Source organism: Oncorhynchus kisutch, linkage group LG1, assembly GCF_002021735.2.
Source record: "Oncorhynchus kisutch isolate 150728-3 linkage group LG1, Okis_V2, whole genome shotgun sequence".
Classification (NCBI taxonomy): Eukaryota; Metazoa; Chordata; class Actinopteri; order Salmoniformes; family Salmonidae; genus Oncorhynchus; species Oncorhynchus kisutch.
This window is the reverse complement of record NC_034174.2, coordinates 26118597-26140784: the sequence shown is the minus strand read 5'-3', so window position 1 is coordinate 26140784 and position 22188 is coordinate 26118597. Positions and strand designations below refer to the sequence as shown.

Here is a 22188-nt window from a genome sequence, read left to right as displayed (position 1 = left end):
CCTTATACTGTGCTATTCATCAGGCATAACCACCAGGAATCAATCCATTACTGTGGTCATTGTTTTAATCATAATGCCACTTTACTGAATGTTGAGGTGGAGTTCAATTCACACCATTTATTATGGTCAATTTTTCAACCTTGTACCAAACAAAACCCATTCCCTGGACTCAACACTGATAGAAAAATAGGTGCTATCTAGAATGTTTTTTTTGGCTGTCCCCATAGGAGAATTCTTTGAAGAACCCTTTTTTGTTTGAGGTAAAACTATTTGGGGTTCCAAGTAGATCCCTTTCCAGGAGGGTTCTCCATCTTTTGCTATGTATTTGTACGTTTTATGTGGACCCTGGGATAGTGTAGCTGCTGCATGTGCAGTAGCTAATGGGGATCCTAATAAACTCAACTAAACTGATTATTATGAAAAGCAAACTTTTTTCCAAATCAGATGCTTAAAGTTAATCACAAATATGAAGAAAACCAGCAACAACAACATCTCTGCTTTCCACTACTATGACCTCTGTCAATGTGGAAGCAGATCTATTGCCTTCAGCTGACTCTTTGGCAGGCTTGTTGTCTCCTACGGCACACGAAATCTGATTTGACAATTTCACAGATCCCAGAGCAGCTGCTCCTCTTTATTAACCACATGTTACCTTCATTATCCACTCGTTTTTAGCTCCCCTTTGCATGGAGGTGCTCACATGCATGTTCATAGCTGTGACTGTGGGGTTTAGAGGGCCTTTAAATGTTGTTATGAGCACTGACTTGGTGCGATTAAGAACTGATGCAAGGGAGAGCGATTGATGAATAATTCAACATTTACATGTTGTGACACTCAGGGAATATAAAACAACAACAATACCTCTGGTACAAGTCTAACCCCAATAAATTCTAAGGAGAACAACAAAAACACCACAAAAAAACATCTGAGGTAATAATACATTACATTACATTTAAAGATGTATGAACTGTAATCAACCACATCAGTTCAGTTCAAAATACTTTTTCCAACAACAGTGTCAACTGAAGAATTATCCACTTCACAATCACTTGAAACTTTGCAAGTTGTCGTTATAGAGATTCTGGATTGGAAAAAAGGCAAAACACAATAAGTCATGAGTCACTAACATGAACCTTCTATTTCAACTAAAGCACTCATCAACAACAACTTTAACATCATGGGCAAAACATTTTCAATGTAGCCTTCTTTATAGAGAAAGACCTAAAGTGGTTCTTTACAGGACAGTTTAGCTGAATTGTTTCCTCAGATCAGAAGCCTCTGCTGCCATCTCCTCCTCTGTTCTCCACCTGGAAGGGACGTCCTCACTCTCACGGTCATGCTTCTGGAGCTGCACATAAATACATCACATAGTCCTTTACGTTACTTTACTAAATGTCTACTAAACAGAGGCTACTAGTTGATGAATAAACACATGTATACCCAGACTTACCTGCACGTATGCACACGCATAGTCACCTGTTTACCTCAGTAACTGGAGGGAGAAATTGACAAAATTCCTTTGAGTATGCACCATAATAAAAAATTAAAAACTGTGAATAAAAAACAGTTTCAATGTAGCAGAATAAACTAAGTTGTTGACCAGGTGTTAGCAGAAACATTAGCACTTAGTCTCTGTACACTTGACTGTTCCACCAGATTATAGAATATAAAAGATGATGCCCAGTGGAACTGGGGCACGCACTGGTGAAATTCCATGAAATGCACAAAACAAAAACAACGACAACCTCACTCCTCATTTAGTCTTTTCAGACACAATCAGAGTTGAGGTTTAAAATATAAACGTCTCGCCCTTCCAACAAGGCAAACAAGAGGAACACATGATGGTTAATTGAGAATAGCCACGGAGGGGAAATTGTATGACTGTGACAGATTCTGACACCCGTGCCTGTGGTTGCTGTTTTTGTAACATTCATAGATTTAGAGGGAAACGATGTACTTCATCACACTAATGCCTCCCCCAGGACAGATGGGCTGACATTCTGAGGTTTGGGAGGTGTCTTCATTTTAACTGCCAGGGGGGGGGTTGTTTATAATGTAAAGCCACATGCAATACATACCCTCTCCCAACCATAAAAGCCACAACAGCACGGGGTGGTTTCCAACTGCTAAGGCTTCACATTGGGATCTGTCATATGTGGCTGTAGTTTAGATGATGTTAAGATGCAGGAAAGCCCTCAAGGCTAGTATACAGTGTTCAGAATGAGATGTCTTTCAAGCCACACAAAATAAATAAACATAAACAGTGCAGAAAGCTTGCACTGGTTGGTGATATTGATTTTTATGTCCTTGAGTTATTTTCACAGCACATCTAACATGTTTGTGGCATGCTTGGTTAGTCTAGGTAAAAAACGATGCAATAAAAATACCCACCAGTTGAAGATAGCTACTGTAACAGCACGGCACAGAGAGGGATGTTTTATGTTCTCAGAGAGCTAGGCAGTAAAATGATTCAACATGTAATAGATTTCAATGTTTCCCCGCTTCCTCTCTAAACCGTCTGGAAGCTAAAACACCAGGGGGTCATTATTTCAATACATCTTCTCCTTCCTACACTGACAAGCGCTGTTCTGTTTTGTTGCATATTCTTTTTTGTTATATGTGCAAACAGAATATGACCCTGGCTTGAAAGCTTGTCGGATTGGGTCCTGTGGAAAGCAGGCCAGTTGGAACATGAGGACATGGGGGGTCATCTCTCTAGTGCCCTTGGGAGTCATGCTAGTCCCTCTTCTAGGCTAGGCTGGACCCTCTGCCTGTTCATGTGGGTTATCTGAGACCACACCAACACACTGCTCAAACCCCAGACAAACCTTATCTCAGACCATCACACTGTATTAGGATCTAGTCCATTTACCTCACAGGACATGGTTACAGCAACTGGAGGATGACATTTTGTTGGAAAGGAGTTAAGGGGGGGAGTGGTGGGGTTGGATGGAGTCAGAGATTTTCAAGCTTCAAACGTTGAACTGAAATGGCTTTGTAGGCTCACGTAATCCCATAAGACGTTACAATGTATTTCAAGCGTAGAAAACTCACATCAACATCGTATTTCGCTGTAAGCAAAGGAATGGGGGAAGGAAAGATATGTCTTTCTGATGTTGAAGCTTTTCTTTTTCTGGTAGAAAATTCATTCACAGTAAGATGAATTGCACACAGTTTTAGTAAGGCATTGTCAACTTATCAGAGATGTATAATGCATGCAGTAAGTGTAAGGTGCCTCACTGGGCAGAGGTAGGTGCAGGAGTCAGGAGCAGGAGAGCACTGAGGTCCAAATAGTAAAATATTTATTTGGAAGTCCAAAACACATCAAAACTGGTCAGGAAACAAACCCAATGAAGGCGCCCAACAAAACAGGAACTTGAAGTGACAACAGGAGGAAAAAAACAATCTACTCCTAAATAAATCACAACAGCACAAACGACCATGAGAATAGCCTGTGGCGCAATCTAGCACACGCACCAAACAAACACAGAAATTATCCCGCACAAAATAACAGCAGGCAACGAGGTTAATAAACCTACAGAAATTAACTCAATAGAACACAGGTGTAAGAAACAGACAGACACAAACGAAAAAGAAAAATGGATCGTTGGTAGCTCGTAGGCCGGCGACGACGACCGCCGCCGACGACCGCCGAGCACCTCCCGAACAGGGAGAGGAGCCACCTTCGGTGGAAGTCGTGACAGTAAGTCACATCATTTGTCCCAAATTGATTTTCATGGGGACATTATGTATTTGTGGGGCTCAAATATATTGTTTCCTTGCAACACAAAATACCAGTTGACACTTCAGATTATGTCATTAGAGACACTAATATTGCAAATTAGCCCTGAGCTGGTGACCAGCCTCTAAACATTTACATGGGCCTCAGACATCATATTATATCAAGGCAAAACACTAAAATAAGCCTAAATTGTTCTCCTTTTACTTAACAGTGTTGATTCATGGGGCAAACATATATTGAGTAAAAGCTGAATTGACAACAGCATGGAAAACTGAACAATTGCAGAACAATTGCTCATAGCATGCAATGTAATCATGTAATATTAACAAAGACTTGTCTTTGACTTTATCTGAATAATCATCAGGCTCATCAAGACTTAAAGGACTTAAAGGATTTTTGTTCTCCATCTAAAAATCCCCCACACAAATGCTAGCGCAACAACTGTTATGTCATCGAACTTTGCAGTGCTAATTGAGTCTCTTTGAGAAAATACAAAGCACCGAAAAACAATAACTATTCCTTCAAGTAAGACATTGTTTTTGCTGAAAATGCATGGAATAGGGTAGCCTTCTTACAGTATCTCTTCTTGGAATTGGTTTTTCCAGTATGTTGTAAACTGCAACATTCATACAATGTAAGTTCTTCATAGTTCATTATACTGTTGAAAACAAGTTCCTTCACTTGTACATTATAAGATCTCAGCATGTCCAAGATAACAGCAGCACAATTAGCAGCATTGTGTGTGTGTGTGTGTGTGTGTGTGTGTGTGTGTGTGTGTGTGTGTGTGTGTGTGTGTGTGTGTGTGTGTGTGTGTGTGTGCGTGCGTGTGTGTGTGTGTGTATGCATTTAGAGCAGGTGGGTTGGTCTTCCTGCTGTTTCTCTGAGAGAAGGGAAAGGCGATCCCCTTGTGTCCTCACTAGCAGCTGTGCGGATGTCCAAACACGCACTGGTGTGTGAGAGAGCGCGCGTGTGTGTGTGTGCAGAAACCCTGTTAATACTTTCAGTGACAAACGTGCCCATGAATATTAATGCTGGAGATGACTCGCAACATGGCCACAAACATCTGTAGGTACAGTACAGTAGCTGGCTAGCTGTCTCACAGTGTGTCAAAGAGCTAATGCAGCAACTGTCTATTCACATTGGCGGGAGCAGCATGTGTGAATTATCCCTCCCATGACGGCTTTTAATGTATCAATTTATGCTCTTATTAAAGACATAAATGTGGAGCCAAGGAACATAATGGTTTTGTTTGAGCTCCTTAACATTTAACACAGCACTCCAGTGAAAGGAGACACACCTCCGCTATCAGCATGGCTTTTCACTATGGGACTCTGACATACATGCCATGGCATTACAATGTCACACTAGAGGTCATCTAATAATTACATGTGAACAAAAAGGACTTCAGAGGATAAGCCTTTGCTCTCAGCACAAAGACATCCTACTCATTAAATCATTTGTCACACCCAATTTACTCATAAATGGAAGTTTGCGGAATTCAAATTCCTCCGGGTGTGTCAAGGCTTCTGAATAAATAAGGAAAACTGGGTTTTCTGAGTAACATACACTACCAGTCAAAAGTTTTAGAACACCTACTCATTCAAGGGTTTTTCTTTATTTTTAGTCATCAAAACTATGAAATAACACATGTAAAATCATGTAGTAACCAAAAAAGTGTTAAACAAATCAAATATATTTTATGTTTGAGATTCTTCAAATAGCCATCCTTTGCCTTGTTGAGAGATTTGCACACTCTTGTAATTCTCTCAACCAGCTTCATGAGGTAGTCACCTGGAATGCATTTCAATTAACAGGTGTGCCTTGTTAAAAATGTATTTGTGGAATTTCTTTCCTTCTTAATGTATTTGAGCCAATCAGTTGTGTTGTGACAAGGTAGGGGTTGTATACAGAAGATAGCCCTATTTGGTAAAAGACCAAGTCCATATTATGTCAAGAACAGCTCAAATAAGCAAAGAGAAACCACAGTCCATTATTTTTTTTAGACATGAAGGTCAATCAATACGGAACATTTCAAGAACTTATTACGTTTCTTCAAGTTCATTCTCAAAAATCATCAAAGCGCTGTGATGAAACTGGCTCTCATGAGGACCCCCACAGGAAAGGAAGACCCAGCGTTACCTCTGCTGCAGAGGATAAGTTCATTAGAGTTACCAGCCTCAGATTGCAGCCCAAATAAATACTTCACAGAGTTCAAGTAACAGACACATCTCAACATCAACTGTTCAGAGGAGACTGTGTTAATCAGGCCTTCGTGATCAAATGTCTGCAAAGAAACCACTACTCAAGGACACCAATAAGAAGAAGAGACTTGCTTGGGCCAAGAAACACGAGCAACGGACATTAGATCGATATAAATTTGTCCTTTGGTCTGGAGTCTAAATTTGAAATGTTTGGTTCCAACCGCCATGTCTTTGTGAGACGCGGTGTGGGTGAACGGATGATCTCTGCATGTATATTTCCCACTGTAAAGCATGGAGGCGGAGGTATGATGGTGTGGGGTTGCATTGCTGGTGACAGTCTGTGATTTATTTAGAATTCAATGCACACTACCAGCATGGCTACCACAGCATTCTGCAGCATTACGCCATCCCATCTGGTTTGGGCTTAGTGGGACTATCATTTGTTTCTCAACAGGACAAAGACCCAACACACCTCCAGGCTGTGTAAGAGCTATTTTATTTGTTTAACACTATTTTGGTTACTACATAATTCCATATGTGTTATTTCATATTTTTGATGTCCTCACTATTATTCTGCAATGTAGAAAAAGTCAAATGAAGAAAAACCCTTGAATGAGTAGGTTTCTAAAACGTTTGACCAGTAGTGTATGTCAATACAGAAAAAATTAAAACATCTAATAAATCCGCCAACATATTTACACAAGATTCAGGACCCAGACCTCTTCATCCCCCATACAATTCAAAGATCTAGTTATGTTGTGTTTATTGAGTTATTGATAATTCATGGTTCTAGTCTCAGCCTCCCATTGAACCTTGGAGACCATGATATAAATGGTAGATGCAAGTGCATATCTTTTAATCTCCACTGGTAATTACCTTTGGCAATCAGTTTCTGCAAGGCACATTTCCATTCATTGGTTTGTATTTTCAATAGGGTGAATGATGATTTCACATGAGATGACTACTTTAGCTCAACTCTTGTACCATTCAATTTCACTCCTAACTCTCTCAGATTGATTCAATTATGTTGGGTTTTCAAGATATGTTTGGATTAGGGTTGCAAAACTACCGGTAATTTCCAAAAGTTACCGGAACCTTCAGTCATTTCGGCAATTAACTGAAAATTGGCAATTGGCAAAAATGGCAATCTATCATAACTTTGGTAATTTATACTTGAATAACTTGTATAAAATGTATTCATATATAGTATATATTTTTAAATATCTGTGTCCATATTGTCCATGAGTTTCTAGTAGATAGAACATATGGTTCAAGAGAAAAAAGCCTAATTAATGAAAAAAAGCATCAAATCAACAGTGGCATTATTTTCAATGAACTTTGCAATTCTTCCAACTATTGACTTTTCTTCACAACTGCCACCAGTTTGATGCCAAAACATTGACAAAAATACATGTTGACATAGTAAAAACATTTGAAGTGTGTAAAAATATATATAAAGGATATTTCATGCTGAAACCCTCATATTTAACACTAATGGTATTCACTAAGTTGATGGTTTATATTTAGGATCATATTTTACAGCCTTGTCATTCCCAATTTTTTTAAAGAATTATTTCATATATTTTACATGTGATAAGGCCACACAGAGGGCCAGGGATATATACAGACACCTGTGATAATCTGAAGTACCCAAAAGAGCCACTAGATGTCTTGTGATAGATCCTTGAAAGATACCAAAATTATGGTAGTTTACTGACAAAATTCAAGAAACTTTTGAAGTTACCCTCTCTTTGAGACCCTAGTTTGGATACATTGGTATGACAAATCGCGCTATTGGCAGCTTATTGAAAACATTTGGCAATTATTGTGTTTTTGTTCAAAGTTGAGAGACAAATTGTTGTCAGTAAACAAACTGCCAAAATCCTAATTAAAATATACACTGTAGCCTGAACCATATTCTATTTACTATCAAGACAGTTACAGTAGGCGTGGCAGGTTGTACGAAGCAATCAAACTACATTTTAAGTTAACATTAGACAATGAAGTTAAGAAGTAAAGTGTAACACTAGAGATTGCACTATGGCATCAGGCTTGCGAAACAGTAAAAGCTGGCCCACCCAAGTAAAGAAAATAATTTACAACTGTACCATAGTGTCTTATTACAAGCTACACAAGGACAAATTGTATGACAGTGACAAAAAGTAAGTACTAAATAGGATTCATGGATGATATGAAACAAAAGGAGAAATGTTAAATATGAATGATAATCTAGACTAGTGTCAAACCCTGATCTGTTTCACCTGTCTGTGCTTGGCTGCATCTGGGTCTTCCCTAAAATGTGATAACTAGATATGGTTGCCAGAGGCAAGGATATTACACATTTCCTCCAAACCATAATATTTGAATTGCGCTGCCTCCTTGAATGATGCAGGGTGGTGGCTACTTGTAGGAGTTAGTGTGGCAGCATGGGGGCAGCAGTGTTGGATAATAGTATGCTGAAGCCTCTTACATCAGAAACAAATAGACTGTACAGTATATGCATTCCACAACTAACATCAGTTGTGTGCATATAACTTCCAAACTGTCCAACATATTTGAATTAAATGAATGTGTGATTATAGAAATTAATATGCAACCATCCCATATTAGTCAGTTGGTTTGAACCAGGTGTTTACAGCGCTTTACATACAATTTGCATCAAATATGAAGATTCTATTCCTTATATATTTTTCCAAGCTTCACTGATTCTACCTTCTGTTTGGTTTGTCAGTCACATATTCTGGCCAACAGTAAAAACCCAGGAGACAGAGAGAGACAGAGAGAGAGGAGAACTTCACACAACCACAGTAAGAACAGATTGCCCTAGCTTCTCTCCTCCTGTCTTTCCTCTGTGACTGAAGCCATCTTGATGGCATGTAAAAACATTTCAGCAGCTGGTGCGGTAATTACCCAACAAAAATAATATTCCCCAGATTTAAAAAAAAAAAACCTTTTTCTGACAGGCTGTCAAACACGCGCCTCTATTCTCAGACACACTGATTAAGCTCGAGAGGTTCTGTGATGCGGACCCGTCAGACGTTTCGAGAGAACACATGCAGAGATTCTATTGGCTTCCTTTTTGGCCACCTTCCCCGTACACTTGTGTTCCCCTGCTGAGACCGCCACAGGAGGGGCTCAGCACACGGCCTGTCGTTGAGAGAAGCCAGCTTTCATATGAGATCTCAGGTTCAGGCTGCAGACTGCACTCAAAGTACAGTAGAGTACAGTCACATGTTGCCAGAGAGAGGGCTCATGAGACACCCATGAGAGAGAGAGGGGTGTGTGTGGGGCTAGGGAGGAGAAGACATGGCACAGCTAAGGATTACCCTGGTGAGATGTTCTAGTTTGGTTGAGTCGCATAATCTCAACTAGAGTACATGCATGAAATGATTTATGAATCATAGAAACATACAGCACAGTATAATGGATTATATGATTATGCCAAGAGTTGGCATTTGGACAATTATTATGGACAATATCTGTTTATCACAGCATGGTGGATAGCTGGAAGACGCTACACTGCCTTTTGAATGCACTTTATGATTTGAGTCTTTCTGTGATAAAATTTCAGGGAAAAATATAAATCCATTCAAATGTCTTAACAATCTCAATGGGGAAATCAATTGTTGCCGATACAATGTTATTCTTCAATGCACGTAATAGTAGGCATATGTACTGTAATGGAGGTGAAGAGACCCTGATAGTATAGTTATGTATAGCTATGAGGCCATAAACAGAGCCTATAGCTCTTTCAGAACAATCAGGGATCCATCTCAAAGTCAAGCAGGTAATATCATATTGCACACAGAGAGCAGAATCCGACTTGATTAACCCCTGGTAACCCCATGTTCTCTTGTGGGGACTCTGTGTCATAGCACATGCAGGGCAGGACCTCATAAGTCAGACAGGACATGCTTTCATTAAGCACTGACCTCAGGGTCAGCGGGGTCGCCGTGACCTCAGAGTGATCCATGGTTTTACCAGAGAGGAGACCGATAACGAGCCATCTGTAGAAACTGTATGTCAGGGATCATCATTTAGATTCAGTCACAAGCCGATTTTTTCTTGAGCGGATGGTCGGGGGACCGGAACATAATTTGTATACTGCAAATTGACTACCAGAAGCCCAAACAGATATAATATTTGACCAAAAAATTAGACTGGGTGACTCAAAGAAATGACAACTGGGCTGTTCCTCAAACTGCTGAGTGACTTCTTTATCCTTCTCTCTTTCCATCCTTCATTGTCTTTACTAGAACATCATGTCTCATATTGTGTCCTACCTGACTCCTTGATCATTTTGTTGGTAATGGTGAAATACTATTATCATGTACATGGCTTTGCACCTCGGATCACAACAACCTCTCAACAGTCATGTCAGCACATCATGTCATTACTTTTTGCTTGATTGAAAGTCGCTATTTTTCTTGTTCAATTTATTTCCATAACCGCAGGGTAGACCTGGTGTATTTCATAGTTTGATGACATTTTCCAAGACGGCATATTTCCAAGATAAGAAAAAGTTACTATTTTAAGTACTGATGTGATTAACTTACACATTCACCCAGAGTTGTGACGTTTTAAACCAGAACAAGTAGTGCTGTTGAATGATAGATACATGGTTAACCACATGAACACCTCATCTCTGCTGTCACATCCAACCTGGATCGATATTTGGTTTTAAATGCAGACGAGAGAACTGAATCCAGCTTCACACAGATATGAGCTGGAGAAGGGTACCGTGAGTTTTAATGCTCAGAGGGAGACGGCAAGTTTTTTCCCTTCGAATAAGAACCAAAACTCCTCCTTAGTGACCCTTGAATGCGTTGTCTGCAGCATTCAGTCACATGACAGCTTGATCAACAGTTCGATTTCACTTACCGGCATGTCAACTGTGCCTGGATCACAGTCGGATTCGGAAGTAGGTCCCAAAGTGCTCTTCTAAGCACTGAAGGTGAGCAGTCATCCCTCGTGTAGGACACTTATTGACGCTGTTTTCTGTTAGAAACATGCACAGCGGAGGGAAGGGGGCATGGATCTCTTTTAAAAGACTCTCCATTAAGAATTCTTTCCTCTGAATCCACTGATTCGGTCTCTCATCTGTAGAATGCTTTTGTATTTCCCCTGCATGCTTGCGTTCAGTTCGTTCAGTTTCCCAAATATGTCTGTTACATACAGTAGGTAAGGAGGCCATTTTTTTTTCATTACACATAGTTTTGCGAACAAGCGTGCTCGCAGTGGATGTGGTTTGATGTAGTTTACAATCTAAATTACCTGCTGCAGTATATCTCTGAGTTCTGTGCTCAGCTCTTTTGCCGCCAGTTGCTCTCAGTGTATCACACAATGTGTCCATATGGCAGAGGTAGACACATTCATAACTAGAGTGCAGAGGCCTGTCTCCCGTCCCGCCATAGATTGAGCCTCATCTGTGCAAAAGCCCACCATTCGATCCCATGGGATCTGTTTTTCGTCAATATACAGTGCCTTGCGAAAGTATTCGGCCCCCTTGATCTTTGCGACCTTTTGCCACATTTCAGGCTTCAAACAAAGATATAAAACTGTATTTTTTTGTGAAGAATCAACAACAAGTGGGACACAATCATGAAGTGGAACGACATTTATTGGACATTTCAAACTTTTTTAACAAATCAAAAACTGAAAAATTGGGCGTACAAAATTATTCAGCCCCCTACTTTGTAGCGCCACCTTTTGCTGCGATTACAGCTGTAAGTCTCTTGGGGTATGTCTCTATCAGTTTTGCACATCGAGAGACTGACATTTTTTCCCATTCCTCCTTGCAAAACAGCTCGAGCTCAGTGAGGTTGGATGAAGAGCATTTGTGAACAGCAGTTTTCAGTTCTTTCCACAGATTCTCGATTTTGACTTTGACTTGGCCATTCTAACACCTGGATATGTTTATTTATTATTATTGAACCATTCCATTGTAGATTTTGCTTTATGTTTTGGATCATTGTCTTGTTGGAAGACAAATCTCCGTCCCAGTCTCAGGTCTTTTGCAGACTCCATCAGGTTTTCTTCCAGAATGGTCCTGTATTTGGCTCCATCCATCTTCCCATCAATTTTAACCATCTTCCCTGTCCCTGCTGAAGAAAAGCAGGCCCAAACCATGATGCTGCCACCACCATGTTTGACAGTGGGGATGGTTTGTTCAGGGTGATGAGCTGTGTTGCTTTTACGCCAAACATAACGTTTTGCATTGTTGCCAAAAAGTTAAATTTTGGTTTCATCTGACCAGAGCACCTTCTTCCACATGTTTGGTGTGTCTCCCAGGTGGTTGTGGCAAACTTTAAACGACACTTTTTATGGATATCTTTAAGAAATGGCTTTCTTCTTGACACTCTTCCATCAAGGCCAGATTTGTGCAATATACGACTGATTGTTGTCCTATGGACAGAGTCTCCCACCTCAGCTGTAGATCTCTGCAGTTCATCCAGAGTGATCATGGGCCTCTTGGCTGCATCTCTGATCAGTCTTCTCCTTGTATGAGCTGAAAGTTTAGAGGGACGGCCAGGTCTTGGTAGATTTGCAGTGGTCTGATACTCCTTCCATTTCAATATTATCGCGTGCACAGTGCTCCTTGGGATGTTTAAAGCTTGGGAAATCTTTTTGTATCCAAATCCGGCTTTAAACTTCTTCACAACAGTATCTCGGACCTGCCTGGTGTGTTCCTTGTTCTTCATGATGCTCTCTGCGCTTTTAACGGACCTCTGAGACTATCACAGTGCAGGTGCATTTATACGGAGACTTGATTACACACAGGTGGATTGTATTTATCATCATTAGTCATTTAGGTCAACATTGGATCATTCAGAGATCCTCACTGAACTTCTGGAGAGAGTTTGCTGCACTGAAAGTAAAGGGGCTGAATAATTTTGCACGCCCAATTTTTCAGTTTTTGATTTGTTAAAAAAGTTCCACTTAATGATTGTGTCCTACTTGCTGTTGATTCTTCACAAAAAAATACAGTTTTATATCTTTATGTTTGAAGCCTGAAATGTGGCAAAAGGTCGCAAAGTTCAAGGGGGCCGAATACTTTCGCAAGGCACTGTAGCCACGCAGCACACTGAACATCACCTGTGCCATTTCATGCTCGAGAATTGTGAGACAAAACAATATGTCCTCATGAATAGCATCCCCCGACATGTATTGCAAACTAAAGTCAATGCATGGAATGCATGGGCATCGCGGCCCGCACAGCTAACGTCCATTTGGAAAGCATAAGCTGGGGAGTTTTTGAGTCAATCAGAGTTCCCTCTTGATTGCTAGAACACATTCTTTGTTTAAAAGTGTTATCTGACAATGGTATTGATGTGAGTTTCTATGCCTCTGCCTCCCCACACATTTTCACAATATCAATTGCGGCTGGTAATACTGTGTGTTTTCGTACGGTAGCGGGTCTAGCCATTCACCAAGGGAATGATTCAAGTGCAAAAGTCAAGTGCGTCCTTTTCCCATGATCTTACGGCACTCTCTGGTTGAATCTTTTAGATTTGAATAAGTTTCACTTAGATTTTTAAGGTTAACCACATTACAATTATTTTGAGATACAAAAATTATTTGTATATATATTTTTTGGGGGGAAATTCTCCCAGGGCCCATTTTCATATCAGGCAACCCCACATGGGGCTGGACTAAAACAAGCATTGCTTCAAGCACACAATGATGCACAGCAGTAGCTTTGGACAACACAAACATTTAGTTTCGGGACCCAGATAGAGACATCAGTCCTGACATTGTACGGAGTGGCAGTCATGTTCGTCAAAGAATAGACTGTCAACCCTCTACACAGAGGTCTCCTCCTTCAGGCAATTTCTGGCTCACAGCCTGACGAAAGAGAGAACCCTTCATTGTGTTTAGTTTTTTTTTTAAATCCGGCAGCTCAATTAAACTCCATCAAACAGAATCTCTAAACCCTCGGACTTTTTTATTCATTTGTCTCTTTCTGGATTCCCCTTATTGATGAAAGGGATAAAACCCACATGATACCAACTTCAGGCACCCTGGGATGAATGGTTAAAGAGGCATGCCCCATTTGACACATGGTAACAGATGACTATTACCATCACTTCAGTTATGTAAATAACGCCACATCTCCCACTGTGGAGACACCATCCCTGTGATGTTCTGATTCCCAGGACAGGAGAACAGGTACTCTGTGGAAAACCTTCAGCTAATATGTTTCAATGCCCTTATCAGGAAGGGGTAACATTTGCTATGGACAGGCTTTGATGGAACTAATGAATGAAGTGATGTGGCATGCGCTTCAATATGTACGAGTTTGAGTGCTATTCAAATGGGCTGTCACGGCCATCGTTCAAGGAAGACCAAAGCGCAGCGTGCTGAGCGTACATTTTCTTTTATTTGTTAAAATGTCGCCAACAAAACAAGAAATAACTAAAATGACCGTGAAGCTTACAAGGGCTATAGTACCTCTAACAAAGACAACTTCCCACAATGACAAAAGGGAAAAAGGCTGCCTAAGTATGATTCCCAATCAGAGACAATGATAGACGGCTGTCCCTGATTGAGAACCATACCCGGCCAAAACATAGAAATACAAAAACATAGAAAATAGAATGCCCACCCAAATCACACCCTGACCAAACCAACTAGAGACATAAAAAGGCTCTTTTAGGTCAGGGCGTGACATGGGCACTGAAAATATTCTTATACTGAACAAGGTTTATACATTTTTTAAACCAAATAAACTTCTGATATTGTGATTAATTGAGATGCATTTTAATGTTATTTATTCACTGTGAACACTCTTCTTCCAACAATAGAAATGGTTTACCTATTTCGGTGGAAAAATAAGTGTAATGCCTCATAATCAAGAGGATGGTGGGAAATGCTGCCCTGTCATCAAATCAAATCTAAATGTATTTGTCACATGCGCCGAATACAACAGGTATAGACATTACCGTGAAATGTCATCTGACCACTCCCTCTCTCTGTCCCGTAATCTGACCAATCTTTCTCTCTGTCCCATCATCTGACCACTCTCTCCCCCCGTCCCGTAATCTAACCACTCCCTCTCTCTCTGTCCCGTAATCTGACTACTCTTTCTCTCTGTCCGATCATTTTACCACTCTCTCCCCGTCTCGTCATCTGACAACTCTCTCTCTATCCTGTCATCTGACCACTCCCTCTCTCTGTCCCATCATCTGACCACTCTCTCTCTCTGTCCCATCATCTGACCACTCTCTCTCTGTCCCATCATCTGACCACTCTCTTTCTCTTTCCCGTCATCTGACCACTCTCTCTCTCTCTCTCTCTCTCTCTGTCCTGTCATCTGACCAATCTCTCTCTCTATCCCGTCATCTGACCACTCTCTCTCTCTCTCTCTCTATCCCGTCATCTGACCACTCTCTTGCTCTATCCCGTCATCTGACCACTCTCTCTCTATCCCGTCATCTGACCACTCTCTCTCTCTGTCCCGTCCTCTGACCACTCCCTCTCTCTGTCCCATCATCTGACCACTCTCTCTCTCTCTGTCCCATCATCTGACCACTCTCTCTCTCTGTCCCATCCTCTGACCACTCTCTTTCTCTTTTCCGTCATCTGACCACTCTCTCTCTCTCTCTCTCTCTCCCTCTGTCCTGTCATCTGACCACTCTCTCTCTCTGTCTCTCTATCCCGTCATCTGACCACTCTCTCTCTCTATCCCGTCATCTGACCACTCTCTCACTGTCCCGTCATCTGACCACTCTCTCTCTCTGTCTCGTCATCTGACCACTCTCTCTGTCTGTCCCCTTATCTGACCACTCTCTCTCTCTGTCCTGTCATCTGACCACTCTCTCTCTCCCCCTCTCTCTCTCTCTCTCTCTCTCTCTCTCTCTCTCTCTCCTGTCATCTGACAACTCTCTCTCTATCCCGTCATCTGACCACTCTCTCTCTGTCTTGTCATCTGACCACTCTCTCTCTCTATCCCGTCATCTGACCACTCTCTCTCTCTGTCCCGTCATCTGACCACTCTCTCTCTCCCCCTCTCTCTCTCTCTCTCTCTCTCTCTCTCTCGCTCTCTCTCTCTCTCTCTATCCAGTCATCTGACCACTCTCTCTTTCTCTTTGTATTATCTCTCCCTGTCTTTCTCTCAGATCATACACTCGCTGTCTTTCTTACAATCCATATTAAACAGTGCCCTGGCCTGGAATCCTCTCTGTGTTGAAGTAATGATTTGTGCTCCCAGAAAGTTGCCTGTCACCATAACTGTCATTTACTTTAGCAGAAAGCTACTCCTCAGAGGGACTGGATTACCTAGACAGACAGACAGTCAATCTGGCCCCTCACTGAACTCTCTCAAGATGCCACGTTGATTTTGGAATGAATGTATTCTATCTCATTTAGGCCTGCCATCATTTATTCACGGTTTGCAGGTAATGTTTTGAAAATGTAAAACGTCGCTACTTAATGAGCCAAGAGTTTCCTGTCTTAATATAAAATGATCAACTGTCAAATCGAGTTGTAAAATAACACATTGTGACAGAACAAATACACAGACTAGAAATTGTGTTTCTGGCTCAGTGACAAGCAAGGACATAACAATTAATCCCCCCACAAAAACATCCTCCCATGACAAAACTTAGTGAACAGAAGTTAGGTACATATGCAAATACACAATGACTTTAGAATACGCACAGTAAGTTAATGAGGAGAACTCTTTGCTACTATATCCCCGTCCTCATGGAGAGCTTGGTTATTTCAGTAGTGTGGGCTAGAGGCCAGCTCTTGTGAGGAGGAGGGATTGGGAAGGGAGGAGAGTGGTCCCTGGACTGGGCTCTCTGGATAGTGACAGGGGCTCTCAGTGGATTGCTGGACAATCTGGTGTGTGTCACAACAACCTGCCGCCCTTCTTGGCCCATGAAAACTAATTACTCAGCGTGACAACTTATATTGCTCTCCTTTTTTCTCTAGCCCTCCCTCTGAGAAGCTAGCAGGACAACTTTTGCGGTGGTTTGGTAAATGGGGACATAGCTACTACAGGAACCCACAGGTGCTAATTGAGCCAATGCTGGTTCTTGGTGCTCACTTCCCTTTCCACCTTTCAACAAAGGCACCAGTAATGACATTGAAGTTGTGCCCTTCCTGTGATACACTACATGGCCAAAATTATGTGGACACCTGCTTGTCGAACATCTCATTCCAAAATCATGGGCAGTAATATGGAGTTGGTCCCCCCCTTGCTGGTATAATAGACTCCACTCTTCTGGGAAGGATTTCCACTAGATGTTTGAACATTGCTGCGGGGACTTGCTTTCATTCAGCTACAAGACCATTAGTGAGGTCGGGCACTGATGTTGGGCAATTAGACCTGGCTCGCAATTGGCGCTCCAATTCATCCCAAAGATGTTGGATGGGGTTGAGGTCAGTAAATTTCTTCCGCACCAATCTTGACAAACCATTTCTGTATGGACCTCGCATTGTGCACAGGGGGATAGTCATGCTGAAACAGGAAAGGGCCTTCCACAAACTGTCGCCACAAAGTTGGAAGCAAAGAATTGTCTAGAACGTCATAGTACAGTATGCTATAGCATTAAGATTTCCCTTCACTGGAATTAAGGGGCCTAGCCCGAACCATGAAAAACTGCCCCAGACCATTATTCCTCATCCACCAAACTTTACAGTTGGCACTATGCATTGGGGCAGGTAGAGTTCTCCTGGCATCCGACAAATCCAGATTCGTCCGTCGGACTGCCAGTAAAGCTTGATTCATCACTCCAGAGAACGTGTTTCAACTGCTCCAGAGTCCAATGGCGGCAGGTTTTACACCACTCCAGCTGACGCTTGGCATTGCACATGGTGATTTCAGGCTTGTATGCCGCTGCTCATGCATGGAAACCCATTTCATAAAGCTCCCGACGAACAGTTCTTGTGCTGACGTTGCTTCCAGAGGCAGTTTGGAACTTGGTAGTGCGTGTTGCAACCAAGGAGAGACGCTCTACGCACTTCGCACTCGGCGGTCCCACTCTGTTAGCTTGTGTGGCCTACCACTTCACGGCTGAGCCATTGTTGCTCCTAGACATTTCCACTTCACAATGACAGCACTTACAGTTGACCGGGACAGCTCTAGCAGGACAGACATTTGACGAACTGACTTGTTGGAAAGGTGGCATCCTATGGCTGTGCCACGTTGAAAGTCACTGAGCTCTTCATTACAGGCCATTCCACTGCCAATGTTTGTCTATGGAGATTGCTTGGCTGTGTGCTCAATTTTATACACCTGTCAGCAATGGAGTGTCCACATATCTTAAGGTCTTAACTCCTGACACACCTGTGCTGCCCTGCACATCCAATCTTTCTATTTGGCACTTAGACTGTCTGTTTTCTTCACAGAAAAGGTATGTCACAATAAAAGTTTTTGGGAAAAGCAATAATAGCTGAATAGAGAGGCTGAGTGCAATGACTAAAATTGCGGGGACACACATGCACACGCACGCACACCCACATGCACAGAAACGCACAATTACATTTACAACAGCTTGCAGTCATACTAGGCCCAATGCGTTTGCTGAAAGAGCTAAATACAGGACCGCAAGGGGTTACATTGTTCTGAAAATCTATGTTAACCTCCTGCACTTGTAATTTGCATAATAATATCAAACACTTTGCAGACACAGCTTAACATATTGAAGCACTACTTACGGTTGTGTGGGCACACAGTTTGTAATATCTTGCTGTACAGCAGCGCTAATGCCTGGGTCCTTATATAAGTCAACCTGACATATTTTAGATGATAAAATATTCACATCAGTTATTGTCTCCAAGACGACATGATTGTGCATGGCATTTAATGATCCCAAATTCAAAACCCTGCAATTATGAACCAACAAACCAATGAATTGTATTAATGTAATATTAATCTACAGAGTTATCTACAGAATGTACCTTAATATTGTTATTACGGTACATTTACAATTCTTAACATCCTTTTAAGGAGTCTTGCTGAGAATAATGTATTCAACTGCAAAAATGAGTAAACAGCTTTGCCCTTCCCAATCAAGATAGAAATGATCTTAAATTGACCACTAATGGACTACAAAAGCCAAGTTTACAGCACATTTAGGTGATGATAAAGAAACCCTAAGAGCTGCTATTAAGATTGACATTTGAGTTTGACGTAAATTTTTGCAATGACATGCTTGAATAGCTGTGGTGATGGAAAAGCAGGATAAACACCAGATGTCCAGACAGATGACGCTTTTCCCGGGAAGAGAGCTCAGTGCATTTGTGGGTATATTAGAGGGAAATCAACACTGCCTGCTTGTGTACGTACTCTATCTTTAATGATCTCCACCAGGAGAGAGCGGCTGCCTCCTAAATGACTTGCGTTTGAACAGAAGGGATTTGATCAGCACACTACAATAGCGACTGAAGTGCCACAAAGCTGCTGTCAATAGAAAAATAAAAATCTTTAACTCTACCTCACGAGAGGAATCACATCTCATGCTAATCTCGACAGGTACAATGTTAAAAAAATATGCAGCTGAGTGATGCGCGTGTGTGGCCGTAAAGTTAACTTTGTCCACCCTCAAGGCACAGGCGGCCGGTGGCACCTTAATTGGGGAGGATGGGCTCATAGTAATGGCTGGAACAGAATAAATGGAATGGTATCGAACACATCAAACACACGGTTTCCATGTGTTTGATACCATTTCATTCACTCCATTCCAGCCATTATTATGAGAAATCCTCCCCTTAGCAGCCTCCTGTGCCTCATGGTAGCTTGGCCTTGGTGTTGGAGATCAATTACAGCCCCAGTAAACAAGCAATAGCTGCTGTTGTCAAAGAAAACCATCACAGAGTGAAAACTTTTTAAATTCAAGATATTTCTTGTGTAAATGAGAAATGAGACCGATATAATGGAGCAAGGCTCATATCGAAACCTACTGTTGTCAGTTATGCTATTGTCACTTTATTACAGCAAACATTAACATTGTCAAGTGGGAAAGACTCATTCTATTGCAGCGGTCTATGACGTCTGGGACAAATCTTCACGTCATTTGCATAAATCATGCATTTACCGTATGTCAATGAGAGATTTGCATTAAAGTTTAAATGACATTTGCACATCTCAAGCAGCTGACTCCACTGACCCCATAACTCATCTGTATAATTCATCTGGTTTACAGGAGTGGGTCTGGTTAGGTCACCTTGGACTGCACCAACATAACACCCTGCTCTACTCTATATCACCCATGTTGATTGCTTAAGCAGGCTCAATTGTCATTCTATATGATTTCAAAGTTGGGTGACTGATGGGTGACTGATAACAGGTATCATGTATGAACCAATTTAAGAGGAACAAGACTTAAAAAGAACTATGGTATGTTTTTAGGCATGTAGTAGGGATGTCTGCAGGGCAATGAAATTGATGTACCCCCTTTTTTTGTGTAAATCTCAAAGCAACAGAGCAAACATCACCCAGAGCTGTATATTCTGAAGTGTAAGCATTTAAAGGTCGCTACCACAGTGCTTCCAACACACCAAAGAGCACGGATTACATTAAACTCATGAAAAAATAACCACCTAATTAAGTAATTAATGGGAGAAATCAAAGGGACCTTTAACAAACTTAACTAAAAAACATGTTGTGCTCTTGGCCCTTATTATTAACAGACTCTGGTTCCTTCATGATAGACCATGATCTGTCAGATAGCAATGATGTTAGAACTGAGGTACAGTTCCCTTGTATAAAATGAAACAGCTGTCAGAATAATGTGAGATCAAACAAAGCGCTAACAACAAACCTCTGTCAACTGTCACATGCTGTATTTTGTAGCCTGTTAATAAGTAAATTAGTCAAGAGAAAAAATGTTGCAGTAGCAATGTCAAACATGTTGACAACAATACTACTGTCTACTGACTTTTATATTATGTGCACCTTGTTTTTCATATTGAGTTAGCATCATCCTCTCTAGATAAATAGCAAACACTGTGGAGTCAATATAACAGCCAAATATATCACCATAGCATAGAATCTGACTGCATTGAAACAATCCAGACTTTCAATTACTGCATTTTTGAAAGGATAATCATTACCATTTTCTTCATGTTAAAATTCAGGGATGAACCCAAATGCACACCCCTACATAAAACTAGTAATTGGGAATAATGATGTTATTTCCCCCTCTGAATAGTCTGTGTGGGTGGTTATGGTGTTCCTCTTATCAAACACTGGACTGTCTCTCTCTCCCCTTAACATTCACCTTTCCTGCACTCAGGGGGTGGTTCTGAGGGGGTGGTTCTGAGGGGGTGGTTCTATGCCTCCCTGCCTTTTTTCTCTCCCCCTTCAACAAATAACTAAACATATGAAAAATATATGAAACAAAAGTATGGTATTCTGTCCCTCCAAACTGAACTCCGAGAGTCACATTTCATATCCTTGGAACAATAATGAAAGGCGGAATAAAATGACTCACAATGCTTGTAGCAGATTTGAATACAGTAAACACTGTGGAAATGGTGTGTTGTTCCAAATTCATTTTGGACTTGATATACCATCTGCTTAAAATGTAACTGTTATTTTGCGAGGTGCTGTTGAGGGGACAAAGGGTGTCATATTGATTTAACCTTAATACCACAGATAACAAGTTATTGTGTGTTCTCTGTTCTTACTTTTCACAACCTATCAAACATTTATAAGAATAAAATAATTTAAACTCTTTGAAGTAATTTACATCATTTTTACTTTTGTAAAAATAACAGTGCTGCTTATGCAATGTCTCCCCATTGTCTTTTTCAGATTTAATTGTATATTTAATGCTACATTCATATTCCATATCATTTCAAACTCTCCCTGAATACTCAATGATAAATGAGTATTCTCTAAGTGTCAGCAGCAGGAACTATTCTGCTAACAGCTGCACATTACTAACAGTTACTAATGTAGTAAGTGCTCAGGAGAGTTGACTGTTATAACACATTACTAACAGTAAGACGTTGCTCAGGAGAGTTGACTGTTATAACACATTACTAACAGTAAGACTTTGTTAAGGAGAATTGACTGTTATAACACATTACTAACAGTAAGACTTTGCTAAGGAGAGTTGACTGTTTTAACACATTACTAACAGTAAGACTTGCTAAGGAGAGTTGACTGCTATAACACATTACTAACAGTAAGACTTTGATAAGGAGAGTTGACTGCTATAACACATTACTAACAGTAAGACTTTGCTAAGGAGAGTTGACTGTTTTAACACATTACTAACAGTAAGACTTTGA

At 41.0% G+C, this 22188-nt stretch overlaps 1 protein-coding gene across 1 annotated transcript in view; it reads right to left on the bottom strand.

Annotated features, from left to right (window-relative positions):
* Positions 1-799: 799 nt before the first annotated feature.
* The window catches only part of fhit (fragile histidine triad diadenosine triphosphatase), a 297437-nt gene continuing 276048 nt past the window's right edge, over positions 800-22188 (bottom strand). The window contains exons 8-9 of the mRNA XM_020491402.2: positions 1239-1348; positions 800-1081 (exon numbers count right to left, since the gene is read on the bottom strand). Coding sequence (XP_020346991.1) covers positions 1247-1348 — 102 coding nt within the window. The 3' untranslated portion in view covers positions 800-1081; positions 1239-1246. The remainder of the gene's footprint in view (positions 1082-1238; positions 1349-22188) is intronic.